Source organism: Pelodiscus sinensis, chromosome 21, assembly GCF_052426305.1.
Source record: "Pelodiscus sinensis isolate ZL-2025 chromosome 21, ASM5242630v1, whole genome shotgun sequence".
Lineage (NCBI taxonomy): Eukaryota > Metazoa > Chordata > Testudines > Trionychidae > Pelodiscus > Pelodiscus sinensis.
In genome coordinates, this window is record NC_143072.1 from 2,602,569 (window position 1) to 2,622,053 (window position 19,485).

The window sequence follows — 19,485 nt, forward strand, 5'->3', positions numbered from 1 at the left end:
TCTCTGGGTGGGTAGTTGAGATTTATAAATGCTTGGTAGAGATCCTGAAGCTTCTGGTCTCTGTCAGTGGGGTTAGAGCAGATGCGGTTGTATCGAAGGGCTTGGCTATAGACGATGGATTGTGTGGTGTGTTCTGGATGGGAGCTGGATGCATGTAGGTAACTGTATGAGTCGGTGGGTTTTCTGTAGAGAGTGGTGTCTAATTTTCCATTGTTGATTTGTACGGTGGTGTCCAGGAAGTGGATCTCTCGTGTAGAATGGTCCAGGCTGAGGTTGATGGTGGGAGGTCTGCTCTGAGTTTTCAGGTCTAGTTTAAATTCAGAGCATCCTTGCGTACACCATCTTTTGGGGAATGGTTTTCCTAAGCAATTACTAGGATCCCGGCAACATTCCCAGGAGATCCATTCCATATTCCCGATCAGGGCTGGTGAGCTGCCTGAAGAGCATTGCACGGGAAAACCTTTCCCAAGTTTTACAACGAGCACAGACCATGCATAGCAGGATGCGACGAGTAGGAGTCTAGTGAATGACCTGAGCCGCTCACAGGATGGGGATAAAGCGGTAAAAATTCAAAATGATGGACCTCACCATTGGGTCTTAATTCAGCATTTACACGCGTACACAAATACACATTTTAACATCCTGTGTGTGTGTGTGTCTGTCTGTCTCAGAGACAGTGCAGCACAGACTGGGTGTGAGAGACAGTCACACAGTGTGTGTGCTGGCTGCTGTTTAAGGTTCTGAGAGAAGACAAGCGCTGTCTCTTTAAAACAGGGAAAGGGTTCCTGCTGTGTCTCTCCCCTCCCGCACTTGGCAGAGATGGGGTTGGGGGTGGGGATGGAGGTATACACGGAACTCTCAGGAACAGGGCCCTGCCTCTTAGGACAGGATCTCCTCTGAGTCACTCACCATCCATGCTTCAGATTGGAGCAGCTCTGCTGTGAGTCTCCCTCTCCCCAACCCCTGCTCTGCAGAGATAGGTCCAGGAGCAAGGGGACACCCTAACTTCAGCACACACCCCCCCACACACAGCTAGCAGGTGCAGCTCAGCTGCAGGAGAGAGCAAGATGGGGGGAGAGGCAGCTGTAAGTATGCATGCTCTGCCAATCAGCTGGGTGGGCCAGATCCGGCCCCCGGGCCTGATTTTGCCTACCCCTGCTGTAGCATGTCAATGGAATTTTGTATGTGCTCGGCTGCACTGGCACCTTGATAGGGAAGCCCATGGAGCTGTCTTAATGAGATACCAGTGATTTTACCAAGCTTCAGGACATCTCTGTGAAGAATGTCTTATCCATTTTACAGGCCAGGACTATGAAGGACGAAGATGGGAAAGGACTGTCAATGGCAGAACCAGAACCCAGGGCTGTTGAGAATTTGCTGCACCAGCCATTTGACCCAGCTGTGTTCTGAAACAAACAGCCCCGCATACGCATTATGTTGCTAGCTTTGCCCCACGTGCTGGCAGAAACAGTGGGGACCAACTGTTACTATAACTGTTTCAACATGGAGACCCTGACTAAGGTCAATGTCCCACATATCCATTGTAAGAAAAGCTTCCAGTCTAAATAGGCGAGACACAAAGGATCAGAGAAATGAAGAGACTTGACTAGCGAATCTGTGGCAGAGCCAGGAACTGGTCCCAAGTCTGAGGCCAACAGGTTAGCCACAAGATCATCTTTCCCATTGACTCCGCATCCAGGGCCACATTTACAGGGTCAAAGCACAATCAGCAAGTCTAGTTTCTCACTATATAATGCTACACAAAAAGCTCTTTGCATAAATCATAATAATCATAATAAGCTTTTGCTCAGTAGATTGCAAAGTGTTTTATCAAGTAGGGCAGTATCATTATCCTCACTTTACAGATGGGGAAACTGAGGCACAGATCGAGGACATGAGTTGCCCAAGGCCACCTCACAGGCCAGTGGCAAAGCAAGGAGTAGAGCCCAGTTCTGAATCCCAATCCAGTCCACTAGCTACTAGTTGACACTGTGAAAAATTAGTTTAGCACAGAGACTAATCAGTGCTCAGTACCAGTGAGATGCTAAAACCCCGGTCTTCCCCAGGCGTCAGTACTTACATCTGCCCCTCAGGGGTATAGGTGGATCCTGTGATACTGAACTCATGTAGGCTGCAGTGGATCCCTTCAATCTTCTCAATAACAAACATCTGCAGGACACAATGACACAACATTAGGAATTTTATGCCCCAGAGCCGTAGCTTTTAAGCAGCCACATGATTATTTTTATTGACTAGCAGCAGCTCTGCTCAGGGTAGAGGCAACTGTGTTCTCTCTAGCCCGCATCCCACTAACACTACACTTATATCAGAGCCCCCTCTGTTTCTGGCAGCTTCGATCTCCTTCCAACCATACTTTGCCTTTTTCATGTTCATCTCCTCCAGTTCTTTCTCCCTCTTCCCACCCCACCCCACCCCCATCTGAGGGCAGACACACAACCAGCTTCTGAGGAGCAGTCTGTATTTTTCTTGGCATGGGGGAAGAAGAGAGCTACGGTTTCTGGCCTGGCACGCAGCTTGTCCAAGCCACTCTGGAAAACACGCAGCCCTGAGGAAGCCGCGCAGAGCACCCAGCCCAGAAGAGGCAAAAGCCACAGGAGGAAACAGCTGTGGGAAAGAGCCCTCTGTGCTGCCCCTTCCCAAGGGTGCTCCTGGACACCTGAGCCGGGGTTACAGCCCATTGTGATGCTATGCGAGTATGAACAGTTCAGTTAAGAAAACCCTGGGAAGTCATGAGAGGTTTCAAACTTCTTCCAACAGAAAAAAGAGCCACCACCCTCGCCTCTCAAAATCTCCTCAATTTGCTGCTGAGACCGGTGGCACCTTCTCCTCCCTGCCCTAACTTGCTACGGGGGTTGCTGACACTCGCTTTGCCTGGATAATGTAAGATCCGCATTAGAGACCCAAAAAATCATGTAAGAAAAAGGGTTCCCTTGCCCTCAGCATCACTGGGAAGCAGCGCCACCTGCTGGTCACCACCCCCAGAGGCCAAAATGCTCCACTGAAAAAAAGCTTAAAAAAACAACAAATAGTCTGGTAGCACTTTAAAGACTAACAAAACATGTAGATGGTGGTATGAGCTTTTGTGGGCACAGCCCACTTCTTCAGATAACCAGAGTGTTGGATGTCCAGGACCAAAATAAATAGGGGAGAAAGGAGAGGGGGTGCAGGAAGGAAAAAAAGGGGTAAGGGATAGAGAGGTCTTCGAGAAACCACTGTTTATTTGGACTGTCTGAGACTCACTTGTAAGACAGGGACGGGGGAAAGCAGCAACCCAGGAATATCTCCTGCCACCAACACAGGCACAGGCAGGCACCTGAATTTCCAAAACATGGATAATACTTCATTTTCTCAACGCACTCCACAGAAATTAACTGAACACACACAGGTTGTTCGGTTCGTGCTTCTTGTATTACTCTACCTTTTCAAATGATCGGTCTTAACAGTTATACCGCAGTAGCATCTAGATAGACATCAATAAAGCCACGGCCCCGTTATGCTAGAGATCACATGAATATACGGCAAATTATATTCTCTGCCCCACAGAGCGGACGGTCTAGATGACAGGATAAAGCAGGTGGGTGAGGGAAGACACCACTCTCCTGGCATTTTCATTACAAAGAACCAGGAGAAGGCTTCTTGAACACCCACAATGTATGGAATGGTTTCAACTGCAACAGTGGTGCTCAAATGCTTTCATAGCACAGCTTATTAGGCAGCTTGTCTTTTGGACCCACCATCCCGGCTGACAGACTACATGGGCTCCGCGCTCCTCTCACTTACACTCTGAGCCATCATCAATGTCACTGCAATGACTGCTTGCTTGCACAAACACATTATCAGAGAGTGAGGCAAGGCAGAATGGCTATTCAGTCCGGGCCTGAGCGAAGCTATTGAAGTTACTGGAGAAATTTCAGTTTCAGGAAGGGATGACTGGATAAGATGAGTATTACCAGGAGGGTGTACGTTAGCAGTTGAGGAAGTGAAGTACTTCTCTCACTGCAGAAAAGGGGTGGAGGAATAGGGCAATGTTGGGTAGGAAGCCCAGAGAGACCTTGTGGTCAAATTAGTAAGAACTGCTCTAGCAAAGTTACACAACAAGCTTTCATCAGAGGATGCAGAGGCACTTGCAAGCTACACGCAAAGCTATATTATCTGTTCAGGCCACGTATCAAGCATGCAATCCATGTTGCCAGGCAGCTAAAATAACATTGCAACTGTCCCTATCCAACACGCTAGCCTGGCCCCACTGAACTTTGGTCAGAAAGGGCAGAACTCAGATCCTCTGCTCGGCAGCAAAATAGTTAACGAAATTTGCCATGTCGTTAGGTTTCAGCATTTGCATCACATTTAAATGAAGTGCTAGTTGTTTTGGGACTTAGAATCATAGGACTGGAAGGGACCTCGAGAGGTCATTGAGTCCAGCCCCCCACCCTCAAGGCAGGACCAAGCTCCCTCTACACCATCCTTGACAGATGTCTATCTAACCTGTTCTTAAATATCTCCAGGGAGGGAGATTCCGCCACCTCCCTGGGCAATTTATTCCAATATTTGACCACCCTGACAGTTAGGAATTTTTTCCTAATGTCCAACCTAAACCTCCCTTGCTGCACTTTAAGCCCATTACTCCTTGTCCTGTCCTCAGAAACCAAGAGGAACAAATTTTCTCCTTCCTCCTTGTGACACCCTTTTAGATATTTGAAAACCGCTATCATGTCCCCCCTTAATCTTCTTTTTTCCAAACTAAACAAGCCCAGTTCGTGAAGCCTGGCTTCATAGGTCATGTTCTCTAAACCTTTAATCATTCTTGTTGCTCTTCTCTGTACCCTTTCCAATTTCTCCACATCTTTCTTGAAATGTGGCGCCCAGAACTGGACACAGTACTCCAGCTGAGGCCTAACTAGTGCAGAGTAGAGCGGCAGAATGACTTCACGAGTTTTGCTTGCAACACACCTGTTGATACAACCTAGAATCATATTTGCTTTTTTTGCAACAGCATCACACTGTTGACTCCTATTCAACTTGTGGTCCACTATGACCCCTAGATCCCTTTCCGCCATGCTCCTTCCTAGACAGTCGCTTCCCATCTTGTATGTATGGAACTGATTGTTCCTTCCTAAGTGGAGCACTTTGCATTTCTCTTTATTAAACTTCATCCTGTTTACCTCTGACCATTTCTCTAACTTGCTAAGGTCATTTTGAATTATGTCCCTATCCTCCAAAGAAGTTGCAACCCCACCCAGTTTGGTATCATCTGCAAACTTAATAAGCGTACTCTCTATCCCAATATCTACATCATTGATGAAGATATTGAACAGTACGGGTCCCAAAACAGACCCTTGTGGAACTTCACTTGTTATCCATTTCCAGCAGGATTTAGCACCGTTAAAAACAACTCTCTGACTACAGTTATCCAGCCAATTATGCACCCACCTTATCGTGGCCCTATCTAAGTTATATTTGCCTAGTTTATCAATAAGAATATCATGCGAGACCGTATCAAATGCCTTACTAAAGTCTAGGTATATGACATCCACCGCTTCTCCCTTATCCACAAGGCTCGTTATCCTATCAAAGAAAGCTATCAGATTAGTTTGGCATGACTTGTTCTTCACAAACCCATGCTGGCTATTCCCTATCACTTTATTACCTTCCAAGTGTTTGCATATGATTTCCTTAATTACCTGCTCCATTATCTTCCCTGGAACAGACGTTAAACTGACCGGTCTGTAGTTTCCTGGGTTGTTCTTATTCCCCTTTTTATAGATGGGCACAATATTTGCCCTTTTCCAGTCTTCTGGAATCTCCCCTGTCTTCCATGATTTTTCAAAGATCATAGCTAAAGGCTCAGATACCTCCTCTATCAGCTCCTTGAGTATCCTGGGCTGCATTTCATCAGGACCTGGTGACTTGCTGACATCTAACTTTCCTAAGTGATTTTTAACTTGTTCTTTGTGTATCCTATCTTCTAAACTTACCCTCTCTCTGCTTGTATTCACTGCGTTAGGCACACCTCCAGACTTCTCGGTGAAGACCGAAACAAAGAAGTCATTGAGCATCTCCGCCATTTCCAAGTTTCCTGTTACTGCTTCTCCCTCCTCACTGAGCAGTGGGCCTACCCTGTCCTTGGTCTTCCTCTTGCTTTTAATGTATTTATAAAAGGTCTTCTTGTTTCCCTTTATGCCTGTAGCTAGTTTGATCTCATTTTGTGCATTTTGTTCATGACTTCTGCAGACACTGATGACAGCACCTCATCTGCAGGTCTCCTTTGTAAACTTTTCTTCAGGGCTGGAAAGTATTTTAAATGGAAGCTTAGATACAACCAAGATTGATGGAGACACTTGAGAAATTCTGGTCCAGCGATACCATCTATCAGCAGCTTAATCCATCCCCTTGTACAGTGGAATAGATTGTGCACTAACCCTACATGGGACACACCTCTTATATGGGTCTCCAGGACTCATGATCCAGAATCATTCACCAGGTGCTATTTTCATGCCAATATAAGCAACAAATGAGTTTCTAATGACCAAAGCATGTTGTAAACATGTACAGAAAATCCTGCCTCCAGAGTGCAACTGCTATGACAAGAGAAATAGTTTCTCTCTAACCCATCGCCAGCAGCTTGCCAATTTGAGGCACTGGCGATTTCCATTAATTGTACAAGTCTGTTTATTGTGATAGCCATGCAAACACACAACAACTGAAGTTACCTTGACAACTGTCCTATCAGTGCATATTCCTCCCGTTGTCTTTGCAGTGGGAGTCTACAAGCATTAGAGACATAACTATGCATTGTGATCACACATGCTTCCAAAATTAGGGTGCTTCCACCCACCCCTACGCACTGCAGACTATTTTTCCAGTTTCTAATGATTGCGTGTGTTAATTTTAACAAAGAATTAAGTTGGGAGATTAGGCAAAGTAAAGGAACCTTTAACAAAGGAATATGGTTCCTGAACAGGAAGTTGGGGAAGCTTTTGGAGAGGACATACAGCACTCAAGGATGCTGGCTGCTAGAGCTACAGCCTACTTCTCCCTCTCTAAGCTATTGGCCACACACAATTCAAGGTCAAGTTCTTTTGAGGCTGCATTTTAAAATGGAATTTCGGTTTAGACATGGGTTGGAGCCAGGAAGCTCTGATCTGGATCTGAACTTCCACAGAGTTGAAAGCCCCCAAATCAGCTCTGTTGAATTCACAGGGATTTCTGCATACCCAGAGCTCACAGGAACAGCCCTAAAAGCGCAGATCTGCTCTCAAAAAGTAGGGACCAATATAGTACTGAAGAGCTTCTGCAATTATAGCTATATTTGTTTCCCTATTAATCATGAACAAGTACATTTAACACATTTCTGCCAGCCCTGGAAACTCATCCTGGGATTCATGAGTCAAGCTGAGATTCCTTTCAGGTGGAAAGAGAAAGGTCTACAGGACCGGCTGCTTCCTGAGACACGGATCGGGATGGCTTTAGACAGGCAAAGCACCAATCCCAGGATGATAGGAATGATCTAGAGCCTTGTTTGGGGAGTTCTCATTAATTTTCTGCTAATTTACATAGAATCATAGAATACTAGGACTGGAAGGGACCTCGAGAGGTCATTGAGTCCAGTCCCCTGCCCTCACGGCAGGACCAAATACTGTCTAGACCATCCCTGATAGACATTTATCTAACCTACTCTTAAATATCTCCACAGATGGGGATTCCACAACCTCCCTGGGAAATTTATTCCAGTGTTTGACTACCCTGACAGTTAGGAACTTTTTCCTAATATCCATTCTAAACCTTCCTTGCTGTAGTTCAAGCCCATTGCTTCTTGTTCTATCCCCAGAGGCCAAGATGAACAAGTTTTCTCCCTCCTCCTTATGACACCCTTTTAGATACCTGAAAACTGCTATCATGTCCCCCCTCAATCTTCTCTTTTCCAAACTAAATAAACCCATGATCTGGTTTTGCTTGGAACACTGTCCTTCAACCTTATTAGCTACATCTGATTTTTCCCCAGAGCAATTCCACCCGCTGACGTGAGGCTCAGGGCTCTTGAGTAGGAAGGCCTATATGTTTTCCCTGCACAGGCACAATTTAGCTGGATATCACAATGCCTGTTACCTGCGGGTACAGTAGAGAGAGATTGGAATAGGAACCTTTCCGTTAAAACATCTGTTGTTTCTCCTATTGACTTTTTTGCCTGAGTGAGCGCAGTGTTATGCCAAAAGCTGGTAACGACTGACTTCCTAATCAGGGACCTGTATTTACAGTTCATCTTTGGCTCCTCTCCATCCATCAGGCTATTTGCTCTCTGTGACACATTATTCCGGGGCGTTACGTTGAATAAATGAGCAACCCGAGAGCTCTAGGCTCAAAATAACCAATTTATGGCTCAGCAGTCTGAACACATTATCAGATAAAGAGAACAGGAAGAGTCCAACCCTTGGCAAGGTGGAACCACTTTAATAGCACATTTTCCCACCCACACACCAACTGGTTAGGGCAAATTGAGGGGATTGACAAGACTAGTGTAGCACAATGGGATAAAGGTCACATACAAACTTCCTCGGTGCACCTGATGCTGCTTAACCTTCTGTTCAGGGACATCAGCAGCCATATCCAATAGTCGGATGCTGCCATTCTGACATGTGGCCTAGCACCCCGCCGGGATTAACCCTGCATAACACCGCGCTCATTCAACTTCTGCCCCAGCTAGTTGCTCACTTTCCTAACCCTGACATCTAGCAGCTATGGTAGGAACTTTCAAAGCTCACCAACACTGCAGTCCAATTTTTCCATTCCCACCTTTTTATGGCACTTGCTCACGAGCAGATGAGGTGAAAGAGATACCCCAGAATACATTGCTGTGGCATTGCCCAGCTTAGCCATTAGTGCAACCTCTGCCCACAGGGATGGAGTTCGGCATCATAACCAGGGCTTGGGCTCAATTTTCTCCCCCAGAAGAAAGGAATTCCATAGACGAGCAATTGGCCTCTGGGCTCCTCTAGGTGACAAATATTGACTTATTGCGTCAGCACAGCCCTCTTCCCACTTCACCGTGGTAGCTTTGCTCCTCAGAAGACACCATCCACAGTTTTCCACCCCTTTCGAATGGCATTAATCCTAGTGCAAACCTTTCTGCCAGCCCGCATGCAGAACGCTCATGAGTTTCCCAACCCACCTTCCCCCAAAATAGTCCAGACCTGCTCAGAGAGCCAGCAGCCAACCTCATTCCTAAGCAGTCCTAAGAGTGACCTGTCCTGTAAGACTCTTAGCTTAGTCACTGAAGAAACGGAAGAATTCTTCCAACATCAGGAAGCAAAGTCAAACATCAACAGGCCAGAGTTTATAAGCTCGGCATATGTGCCTGTCATTCTCTCCCGCAAATCCCAGGCTACTTCCTCTTGGCTCTCCTTCTGTATAGACTGCCTGTCAGCACTGGCTAAGCCTGCTTTATGTTCCAGAGCTCCCCGAGCACTTCAGGGAGGGTGTTGATAAATGGAGAAAGCCATCAAATGATCATCTGCACATGGGTTGGGAGAAGGGGGGAAACCTTTCAACAGCTATCAGAGGCAACAACGGGTGAGCGGGGGAGTGGGAAGCAGGAGCTGGTGGTGGGCCTGGGAGCCCCAGCTCTTACTCCATTTAAACTGCAGAGCCGCAGCAGGGGCAGTTCCTGGACCCGGTCTGAGTCAGGACTGAAGAAGCCTTCCCTTATCAATTAATCAAGAGAACTTAACTAGTCGATAAAACTTTTATCGATTACATGATTAGTGAATTACCTGCCTTTTAACATCCTTACTAGGTACATGTCACCTCAGGGTGGGATGCAGAGATAAAGTTTCTTGGTGCTTTAAATGACTGCTTTTTGGAGCAGCTCGTCCTGGAACCCACAAAAGGAGAGGTCATTTCTTTAGTTAGTTATAAGTGCAGCACATACTCTGGCCCAAGGGGTGAGTATAGCTGAACCACTTAGCAATGGGGACCCTAACGTAATGAAATGTAACATTTCGGAGCACAGGGGAGACACCAAAGCAGCCCACCATGATGACATTTAGTTTCAGAAAGAGGAACTACCCAAAAATGAGGAAGTTAGTTAAGCAGAAATTAAAAGTTAATGTGCAAAACTGAAATCTCTGCAAGCCGCATGGAAACTTTTTGAAGAGGACAAAAAAAATTCTCATTGTGGCTAAACGAAAAAAAAGCAGCAGTTACAGGCAAAAAGGCATCCTTTAAAATAGGGGTGGGGGACCGCCAGCCCCCGGCTTGCCTGGATCTGGTCCCCAAAGCTCAAGACTCCTCCCCCTGCTCCCCAGCATTGGGAACCCTGTGCTGGTGTTTCCGCCTCCCCACCACCCTTCCACTGGGCTGGAGCACATACAAATCTACTAGCTGCCCTCTCCCCCGCCTGGCAAGGCTCTGGCGTGTGAGGGGACTATGAGAAGCATCTTTTTCCTTTTCAGTCAGGGGCCACATCAGTGAGGGTCTGTTTGTGTCTTTTTTGCTCTTTACTTTTGTGCAGCCCCAGACTGATTTTTCTGTGGGTCAGTGGCCCCCCCAACTCAAAAGTTTCCCACCCCTGCTTTAAAAAGTGGAAGTTAAATCCTAGAGAGCAAAACAGAAAGGAGGAGAAATTCTGGCAAGTGAAGTGTAAACATATAATTAGAAAGGCCAAAAAAAGAATTTGAAGAACTGATAGCCAAAGACTTAAGAAGTAACAGCACAAATGTTTATGTACAGAAGAAGCAAGCCTGCTAAACAACCAGGAGCCACTAGACGATCGAGATGCTAAAGGAGCACTTAACAGTAACATCATTGAGGAGAAACTAAATGAATTCTTTGCATCCGTCTTCAAGGCTGAAGTTGTGAGGGAGATTCCCAAACCGGAGCCATTCATTTTAAATGACAACTTTGAAGGAATTACCCCAGACTGAGGTGTCATTAGAGAAGATTTTGGAACAAATTGGTAAATTAAACAATAAGAAGTCACCAGGACCAGATGATATTTACCCAAGAGTTCAGAAGGAACACAGATGTAAAACTGCAGAACTGCTAACCGTGGTTTGCAACGGATCCTTTAAATCAGCTTCTGGATCACATGACTAGATAGCTAATGCAATGCCAATTTTTTAAAAAAGGCCCCAGAGGTAATCCTGGCAACTACAGGCTGTAAACTTAACTTCAGCACTTGGCAAATTTGTTGAAACTGTAGTAAAGAACAGAATTATTAGAGACATAAATGAACATGATTTGCTGAAAGAGAGTCAATATGGTTTCTGTAAAGGGAAATCATGCCTCACCAATCTACTAGAGTTCTTTGAGGGGGCCAGCAAGCATGTGGACAAGGGGGATCCAGTCGGTAGCATGTACTTAAAGTTCCAGAAAGCCTTTGACAGGTTTCCTCACCAAAGGCTTTTATGCAAAGTAAGCTGTGATGGGATAAAAGGGAAAGTCCTCACATATATATTGTGTTTTAAAATTCTGTAAGCCCCAGTAAATATTTTAAATAGAGAGAAGCAGGGTAAAAATACTTGAAATAAATTAATAAATAAAATGGATCAGTAACTGATTATAAGATAGGAAATGAAGGGTAGGAATAAATGGTGAGTTTTCAGAATGCAGAGAGGTAACTAGTGGTGTCTCCCACGGGTTTACACTGGGACCAGTCCTATCCAACATATTCATATATGATCTGGAAAAAGGTGACAAACAGTGAGATAGCAAAATGTGCCTGATACAAAACTGCTCAAGCAGACCGCAAAGAGTTACAAAGAGCTATCACCAAACTGGGTGAGTGGGCACCAAAATGGCAGATGAAATTCAATGTTGATAAATGTAAAGAAATGTACATTGGGAAACATAACCCCAACTATAAATATAAAATGATGGAGTCCAGATTAGCTGGAGAGATGGATCTTGGAGTCATAGTGGTCAGTTCTCTGAAAATACCCTTTCCTTGTGCAGTGGCAGCCAAAACCACTACTAGGATGTTGGAAATCATTAGCAATAGGTAAGTCATAAAACATCATATTACCTATATACAAATCAATGGCACGCTCACACCTAGAATACTGTGTTCAGATGTGGTCACCTCATCTCAAAAAAAGAACACTGGAATTGGAAAAGGTACAGAAAAGGGCAACAAAAGTGATTTGGGGTATGTAATATCTTCCATACCTGGAAAGATGAATAAGACACAGACTTTTCAGCTTGGAAAAGAGATGACTAAAGGTAGCCTGCCTCTCCTAGCATGAGAATCAAGAACCAGTTCAAATACTTTGCTAAAACGGCTGATCCATTAGGGTGTGCTATGAGGGGCAAAACTCATCCACAGGCATATCTGAAATAGCACAAGAACACTGCGTGGCTACTTACAGGCTAAGACAGCAAGTGCTCAGACATGACAGTCAGGAGAGTTATATAAATGCCTAGGCAGATAAACAGAGTAGCAAAAAACTTAGGGCAAGGTCTATGCATTCGCTGTTGTAATTTTCAAATATGACTATTGATTTTGGATGCCTCAACCTTTTTTGAGCCCACCTTAGAGGGTGATCGTTGGAATTAGGGATGTAAAATATGAACTGGTTAACCAGTAAACAGTCTTACCTGCATGCTTACCCGGTAACCAGTCAACTAGTAGGACCCCAGCTGGCCAGTACAGCCCCCCCAGCTGCTGCATTTTTCTCCAGAGCCCAGTTAACTGGTTAATCCATTAAAATTGTAACTTTTTAAAGGGGTATTTGCATCCTTAGTTGGAATGTGGGTGCTCAGCTTCTCTGAAGCTCAAACCCCTTTTTAAGTTGCTTCAGGTTGAATGCACTCCTCCAAAAAAAGGCACTAAAAATTACTGGCCATTTCTGAAAGCTGAGTACTATTCAACCCATACATTAATGGGCTGCATATGTTCGCATCAGGTGCACTTACTATTGGTCTGCAAACTACCCCATATCTCCTAGCCAGTTCTTGCTTCCTGCATGGTATAAGGTCATCTGTCTAGATTGTGTAAATATCTCATTTTTAATTGGTCACAGCCCCTTTAATTTTTCTAATCTGAATCTATTTAAAAATGGTGTTCTGTAACCCAGGGCAACCAAGCGCTACATTAAATTTCCTATCCTAGATTGTGCTCAGTGACTAATACAATGGCATTGAGTCAAGATGGGTTGGTGGAAAGGGGGAGATTTTGACTGTGGGATCTGAAAAGTATTAGCAGATTTTTGGTATTACATTATGGTGTATTTCCTGAGGGAATAGAGGAGTATGTTTGCAGTAACTGTAAATCATGAAGAGGAAATAGCTGTAGGTTAGTCCATAAACAGGATAGGTAACATTTCATTAAAAAGGGGGAGGTGGGCTTACAAACCCAAACCTATCTGCCCCAGCAATTTAAATGTCCCTTTCTGAGAAAGGCTACAGGCACAGAGCCAGCCAAACTGCGGCACTGTTTACCTTATAAGGCTGGAGGGTGCATATTAGCTCCTGTGTCACACAAAGAAGGAAACTCAGTTGGCCTCAGACCAAAGTTTTCATGTACTTCTGCATTTAACCCTTTAAAGGCACATTTGTGTCAAAAATGTAGTATTAGAGATCTGGGGGGGAAGTAACCCAAGAATCTGGCACCCACACACGTATGCACTAGGGATGTACACACTAATGTGCCCCACAGGGCTGGATAAGCGCTGCTCCAGGCACCTCCTCCCCCCTCCCGGGTTAACGGAAACCGAAACCTGTAATCCTCACCATTACGGATGAGGCTTACCAGTTATCCGGTTAACCTTTCAAATCCCTAGCATGCCCATTAGTCCTTCCGCAGCTGAAATTTCATTTCTTCCCTTGAGGTAACAGCACGAATCTAGGCACATTTTAGAAAGCAACCAGATCATAAAAATACTTCCCTCTAATTCGGGGCTACTCAACACGTGGCCCATGGACCACATGCAGCCCATGGCCAGTTCGTTTGCAGCTCGCAGGTGGGAGCCAAAACAAGAAAGTCGTCAATAGAATGGTCTTCTGTTGAGATGCATTTAGTAGTTAAATTCCTGGACTGACATTGCTCATTAAAAGTGCTGCCATAGGGGTGGAAATCGGGTAACTGCTGCATTTTATTAATAGCAGCAGAACTGACGTATATGGGGCCTGTGTGTTGTGTAGTCTTGCCTTAATCTTTGCATTCATGCCCGTCAGTGTGAGAGAAGCTATTTGCATATATCTGTACTGTATATAGATATGTAACCACACTTCAATTGCGGCCCTTGGCATGTGCTGTGAGTAGGGTTGTCAGGTGTCCGGCTTTCTGTTTGGGAAACAAATTGAGAAAATATAAAAGAGAAAATATAAATGTCCAGTATTTTCTAAATAAGATTTAATATAGCTTGTGATATAATGTCAAGTGCATCCAGTATTTTTGTTGAAACCATCTGGCAACCCCAGTGTGAGTATCATTGTAGATCTTGGGGCTTCCAAAGTTGAGTAGCCCGGCTCTAATTAATGCTGGGCACTTTTGCTGCAGGTTCATTTGAGAGGAGAGAAGCAAGAGGAGGAGTGTTAGTTTTGGGGGAGGAGGTGCTATTTAAATGTATTTTCTGTCCTATATGAAAAGAAATCCATAAAAATGCTACCAAAGTTGGACAGTGGTATGGGATGTCAGGAGCTCATCAGTAATAGAAAATATTTAACTTTGCAAGAAAAAACAACAACCGGGATTAATACAAAAAACTAGTCACATCTTCCTGGAATCTGTAACAGTGGACAAGGGTCCACAATGGCATAGGAGTAAGGATGGATTTAGGGTCATAAGACTGAGAGTCAGGAAGCCTGGATTCAAGCACATCACTTTCTCTTTACCTCAGTTTGTCCGTCTGCAGAATATAGATAAAAACCTACTATTTGTACACTACTTTTAAATCTTCATGTGGATACATGTGCTAGAAAAGTGCCGGGTGCCACAATGGAACTAACTGCTCTGGTTTAAAAAACTCCTGTCTGCTACTTGCCATCTGTTTATAACTTTCATTTCACATTTATTGGAAAACTGATTAAGACCCCCACCCCCACGCATCTGTCCAATCCCTTTGTCACTTGGGCTGGAGTCACACCGACAAGCTAGAAAAAATGGTCATAGCTCGTAAAGGGAAGGAGGGGGAAACTCTGAGCAAGAGAATCCAAAAACAAGGCGCATGTGTTTGTTTTAGATAGACGCTGCTGAATTAAACTGCAGTCTCCTGTAGATGGGCCTTAACAAAGAAGCATTCACACACAAACCACATTACTCCAGGAAAGCCATTCTGCCTAGAGCATTCCCCGGGATACTCATTTACATGTTTACATGTTAGCCAGAGTCCATTCAGGCTGCTGAAACAACTCATTCAAAAGACCCCAAAGCCAGGATCTTTAAGGAGACACCAACTGGGAGGGATCTGAACTCAGCTCGCAGAACCAGACTGCCATGGAAACACAAATTCACCTGTCTCCTCTAGCCAATGAGTGAGTCATATCGCTGTAATCTACTGCACCCATCTCTGACTGAGCTGCTTAAGCATCATCCTTCCTCCGTTCACAGTGCACATTGCACGTAAAAGTCAACATGTTGCTCTCCTCAACGGCTCCCCTCACTAGGTAGGCTGACAACTAGCTATCACTGATCTGTGCAGCAATGCCAGAGTTATGCAGGTTGGTCCAGCCAAGGGAAGAGCACCTACAACACGGTGTTGAGCTCTCTGGGTGCCCACTGATACTCATCTTAGACGATGCTAAGTATCAGTGTTCCCTCTAATTTTTTCATCTATGTGCAGAATAAATTTTGTTATACGCACCAAAGCATGTGCAGATGTGCACACTGGTAGTAGAAACACATGCTGCTGGCACTGTGGGTGCTCTGCTTATCAGCTGGGTGGTTTCTGGATTTCTCGAGTGGCCACCCAAGCGCTCAACTATTGGGAATGCCACACAGCATCTCAACAGAATCAGGTTCCATAACAGCATTCTGTTTGCATAACCCAGTGCCAATTGGCCTTATTTAGAAGGGACGAGCCAGGCTGTGGTTTTAAAATAAGAACATATTCTTCTTTGTCCCCTCAGGAAGTTCATCCAATGTTGTTTCAACGGGTTACAAAGCATGTACTTATCTTTCCAAATGTGCCCATCAGATCATAACTTCCAAATGTCATCCTCTGCATCTTGGCCTCCTGTTGCACTAAGCAATGAAGCATAAAAGGGTGCCCTGTGCCAACTTTTCAGAGACTATAATTTGAGCTGAATGTCAATTTCAATAACTGCTGTTCAAAGGCTCCATGATGAGCTTAATTCAGAGTTATTAACTTATTACACAGATCCTACAATCTTCGTCTCTAAAAAGGAAGCAGTCTGCAAGGACAGAGGTAAAACATTTTTCTCCCCCTATACTAAATAATGCTTGAGGTTAATGTAACGAGATGATGGCTTCCTTCCGGATCATCGCCCCTGTCAAATACAAGCGACAATACCCTGTCTCAGGCCCCGCACTTTGGGGGCGCCCCGAGGCAGTGGATCATCCTATGCATGGATCCCAAGGAGGCCCAGGGGATCACCTGGCATGGGATGGCAACAGGGGTTGTTCCCCCCCCACACACTTACCGTAGTGGTGGGACCCAGAATGACCCAGCAGCCTGCCCTGCTCCACCCGGCCCCGCCCAGCCTACTGCATTCGGCTTCCCTCCACTCCCAGTCCCAGAGAGCTTTGCTTCCCACCGCCGCAGAGAAGGGGAGCACAGTGGGCTGGGAGGAGGCGGCTGGGGCATGGCGGAGCTGGCTGCCCAGGCACTCGGGTCCCATCGCCATGGTGAGTGCAAGGAAGGGTGCCTCCTGCTACCACCCTATGCCAGGCCCCTGGTAATCGACACAAAAGGGCAGGGCAGAGCTAGGTGGAAGGGATGGAGTGGGGGAGGAGGCAATATGGGGCGGGGCCTATTCTGGGGGGCGGGGCTGCCTTGAGCTCCATTCTGAGGCATGGGGGGGGGTGACATGTCCCACACCCCCTAGAGACGGCCCTGCCTCCAGAGCTCGGTTTCAATGCAAGCTTGGACTACAGCTAGCGCTGGGGCAGACAGACTGGCCGAGCCCGAGCAAGGCGAGGTTGTGTGTCCAGCTCCGCACCCCAGGAAGGGGCTGGGCCTGAGGCAGAAGGGGCAAGGCTGGAGCAAGCCTCCCCCAGGCAGCCCTCCGCCCACATAGGGCTCTGGCAGTAACTGAAAGGGCCCAGAGTTCAAGCGACCACTGCTGCAGTAGGCCCTTGGGAATCGCCGGGCCCTGGGACAGTTGCGCCTCCCCCCCAGTCGGCAGGCCTGGCAGCTAGTATTCAGACTGTTTTGTCCGAGGAGAGCTAGTGAGGGTCAATAAGCACTTACTGTTCATACCTTCCTCCCCCTCGCTGGCAATTCAGTTATTATGCAAACAGGGAGAGTCACGAATGCCAGCCATTCTGTTGTTGAGCTCATGGCTGAAGCAGAGGAGAGGTTTAGCTGTATTCCATATAAGGACCCTCCTCATCCTGACAGAACATTTTGGTCTCATTCCTTTAATGAAGTGAGCATCATGTTTATAAAAAGATCCAAGGCCGGTGACTGGAAGACAGAGGCCTCTGTGCATAGAACAGTTTAAACACAAGCAACTGCAGTGCCGCCCTCCCTCAGGCAGGTCTCGGGGGCCGGACACTAGACTCGGGGTTACATGACCTGGTCACAGCTTTAGTGACCTGCTGGGAGCGACTTTTCCAGAGTCACCCCTTTTCTATGCCTGTTTACCCTCCCCACAGGAGCGTGGGTGTGCAGGGAGAACCAACCAGAGGGTTAGGGAGGGGTTATTTGGGGACACCCCATTTAGCAATTAAAATTTTGGCATGGGTCCCAGGAGGGAGGGTGCACCTGCCCAGTGCCATCGCGAGTCACCTGTGCCTCCCACTCACTGTCTGACTTACCTATTTAGATTGTAAGTTTGGGGGGCAAAAAAAGCAAACAGGATGTTAGGAATCATTAAAAAAGGGATAGAGAATAAGACAGAAAATATCTTATTGCCTCTATGTAAATCTATGGTACGCCCACATCTTGAATAGTGCATGCAAATGTGGTCGCCTCATCTCAGCAAAGATATATTGTCATTGGAAAAGGCTCAGAAAGGGGCATCTAAAATGATTAGGGGTTTGGAATGGGTCCCATATGAAGAGAGGTTAAAAAGATCGGGACTTTTCATCTTAGAAAAGAGGAGACAAGGGGAGGGTATGAAAGAGGTCTATAAAATCATGACTGATGTGGAAGAAGTAAATAAGGAAAAATTATTTCCCATAATACAAGAACAAGGGGTCACCAAATGAAATTAATGGGTAACAGGTTTAAAACAAACAAAAGGAAGATTTTCTTCATGCAGCGGACCATCAACCTGTGGAACTCCTTGCTAGAGGATGTTGTGAAGACCAGGACTTTAACAGGGTTCAAAAAATAATTAGATAAATTTACAGAGGCTAGGTCCATCAATGGCTAGTAGTCAGGATGGGTAGGAATGGTTTCCCTAGCCACTGTTTGTCAAAGGCTGTAATGGATGACAGAAGAGGGATCAACTTGAGGATTACCTGGTCTGTTAACTCCCTCTGGGGCATATGACATTGGCTACTGGCAGCAAACAGGATACTGGGCTGGATGGACCTTTGGTCTAACACAATATGGCCGTTCTTATGCTCTGCTCTTTTTATATGTATTTGCACATACCTATTATAATGGAACTCGGCTCCTGAATACTGCCACTAGTCACTAGCCCTGATACCAAGACGACCACAATGAAGTCCAGGGTATTTCAGCACCTACTAAAAGTGTTTTGCTGATTAGAGAGGGACTGAGAGTTTCAGAGGGACTTAAGAATAATGTGCCGAATGAGGGTTCCAAAGCAGGGGTGGGGAACCTAAAGCTTGCCTGAATCTGGCCCCTGCGAACTGGAGCACACAAAATCTACTAGCCTGGACCTGCGTGGCATCAAGTGTGTGAGGGGATTTTTTGTTTTATTTTTGTTTAGTGTTTTTTGGTTTGTTGTTGTTTTGCTTCTCACTTGTGTGCAGCCTCCAACTGATTTTTCTGTGGGGTCAGAAGCCCCCTGACACAAAAAAGGTTCCCCACCCCTGCTCTAAAGCTATGCTACAGTTCCTAAATAGACTCACTGTGAAATTATATTATTATAAAACTTGAACTGAAAGCCCTGAAGCAAAGCCCAGAAAATACAGGCCAGTAAAGCACGTTGGGACTGCTCCATATCATTCATTAAATGACCATTAAAGAAAAGAAATTATCCAGAGGAAGTTATGGGACAGAAATAAATCACTATAATCTCAAGGACTGGATATGAACAGATATGGATATGACTGGATACGAAAGGCAAGAACATAAGAACGGCCACACTGGGTTAGACCAAAGGTCCATCCAGCCCAGTCCTCCAGTCTGCTGACAGTGGCCAATGCCAAGT

General features: G+C 45.8%; 1 protein-coding gene across 2 annotated transcripts in view; it reads right to left on the reverse strand.

Moving 5' to 3' along the window:
• ATP2A3 (ATPase sarcoplasmic/endoplasmic reticulum Ca2+ transporting 3) overlaps positions 1–19,485 on the reverse strand; it is a 148,081-nt gene that overhangs the window by 41,972 nt on the left and 86,624 nt on the right. For both annotated transcript variants that reach the window (XM_089772106.1, XM_089772105.1), the window contains exon 9: positions 2,081–2,169. In XM_089772106.1, coding sequence (XP_089628232.1) covers positions 2,081–2,169 — 89 coding nt within the window. The remainder of the gene's footprint in view (positions 1–2,080; positions 2,170–19,485) is intronic.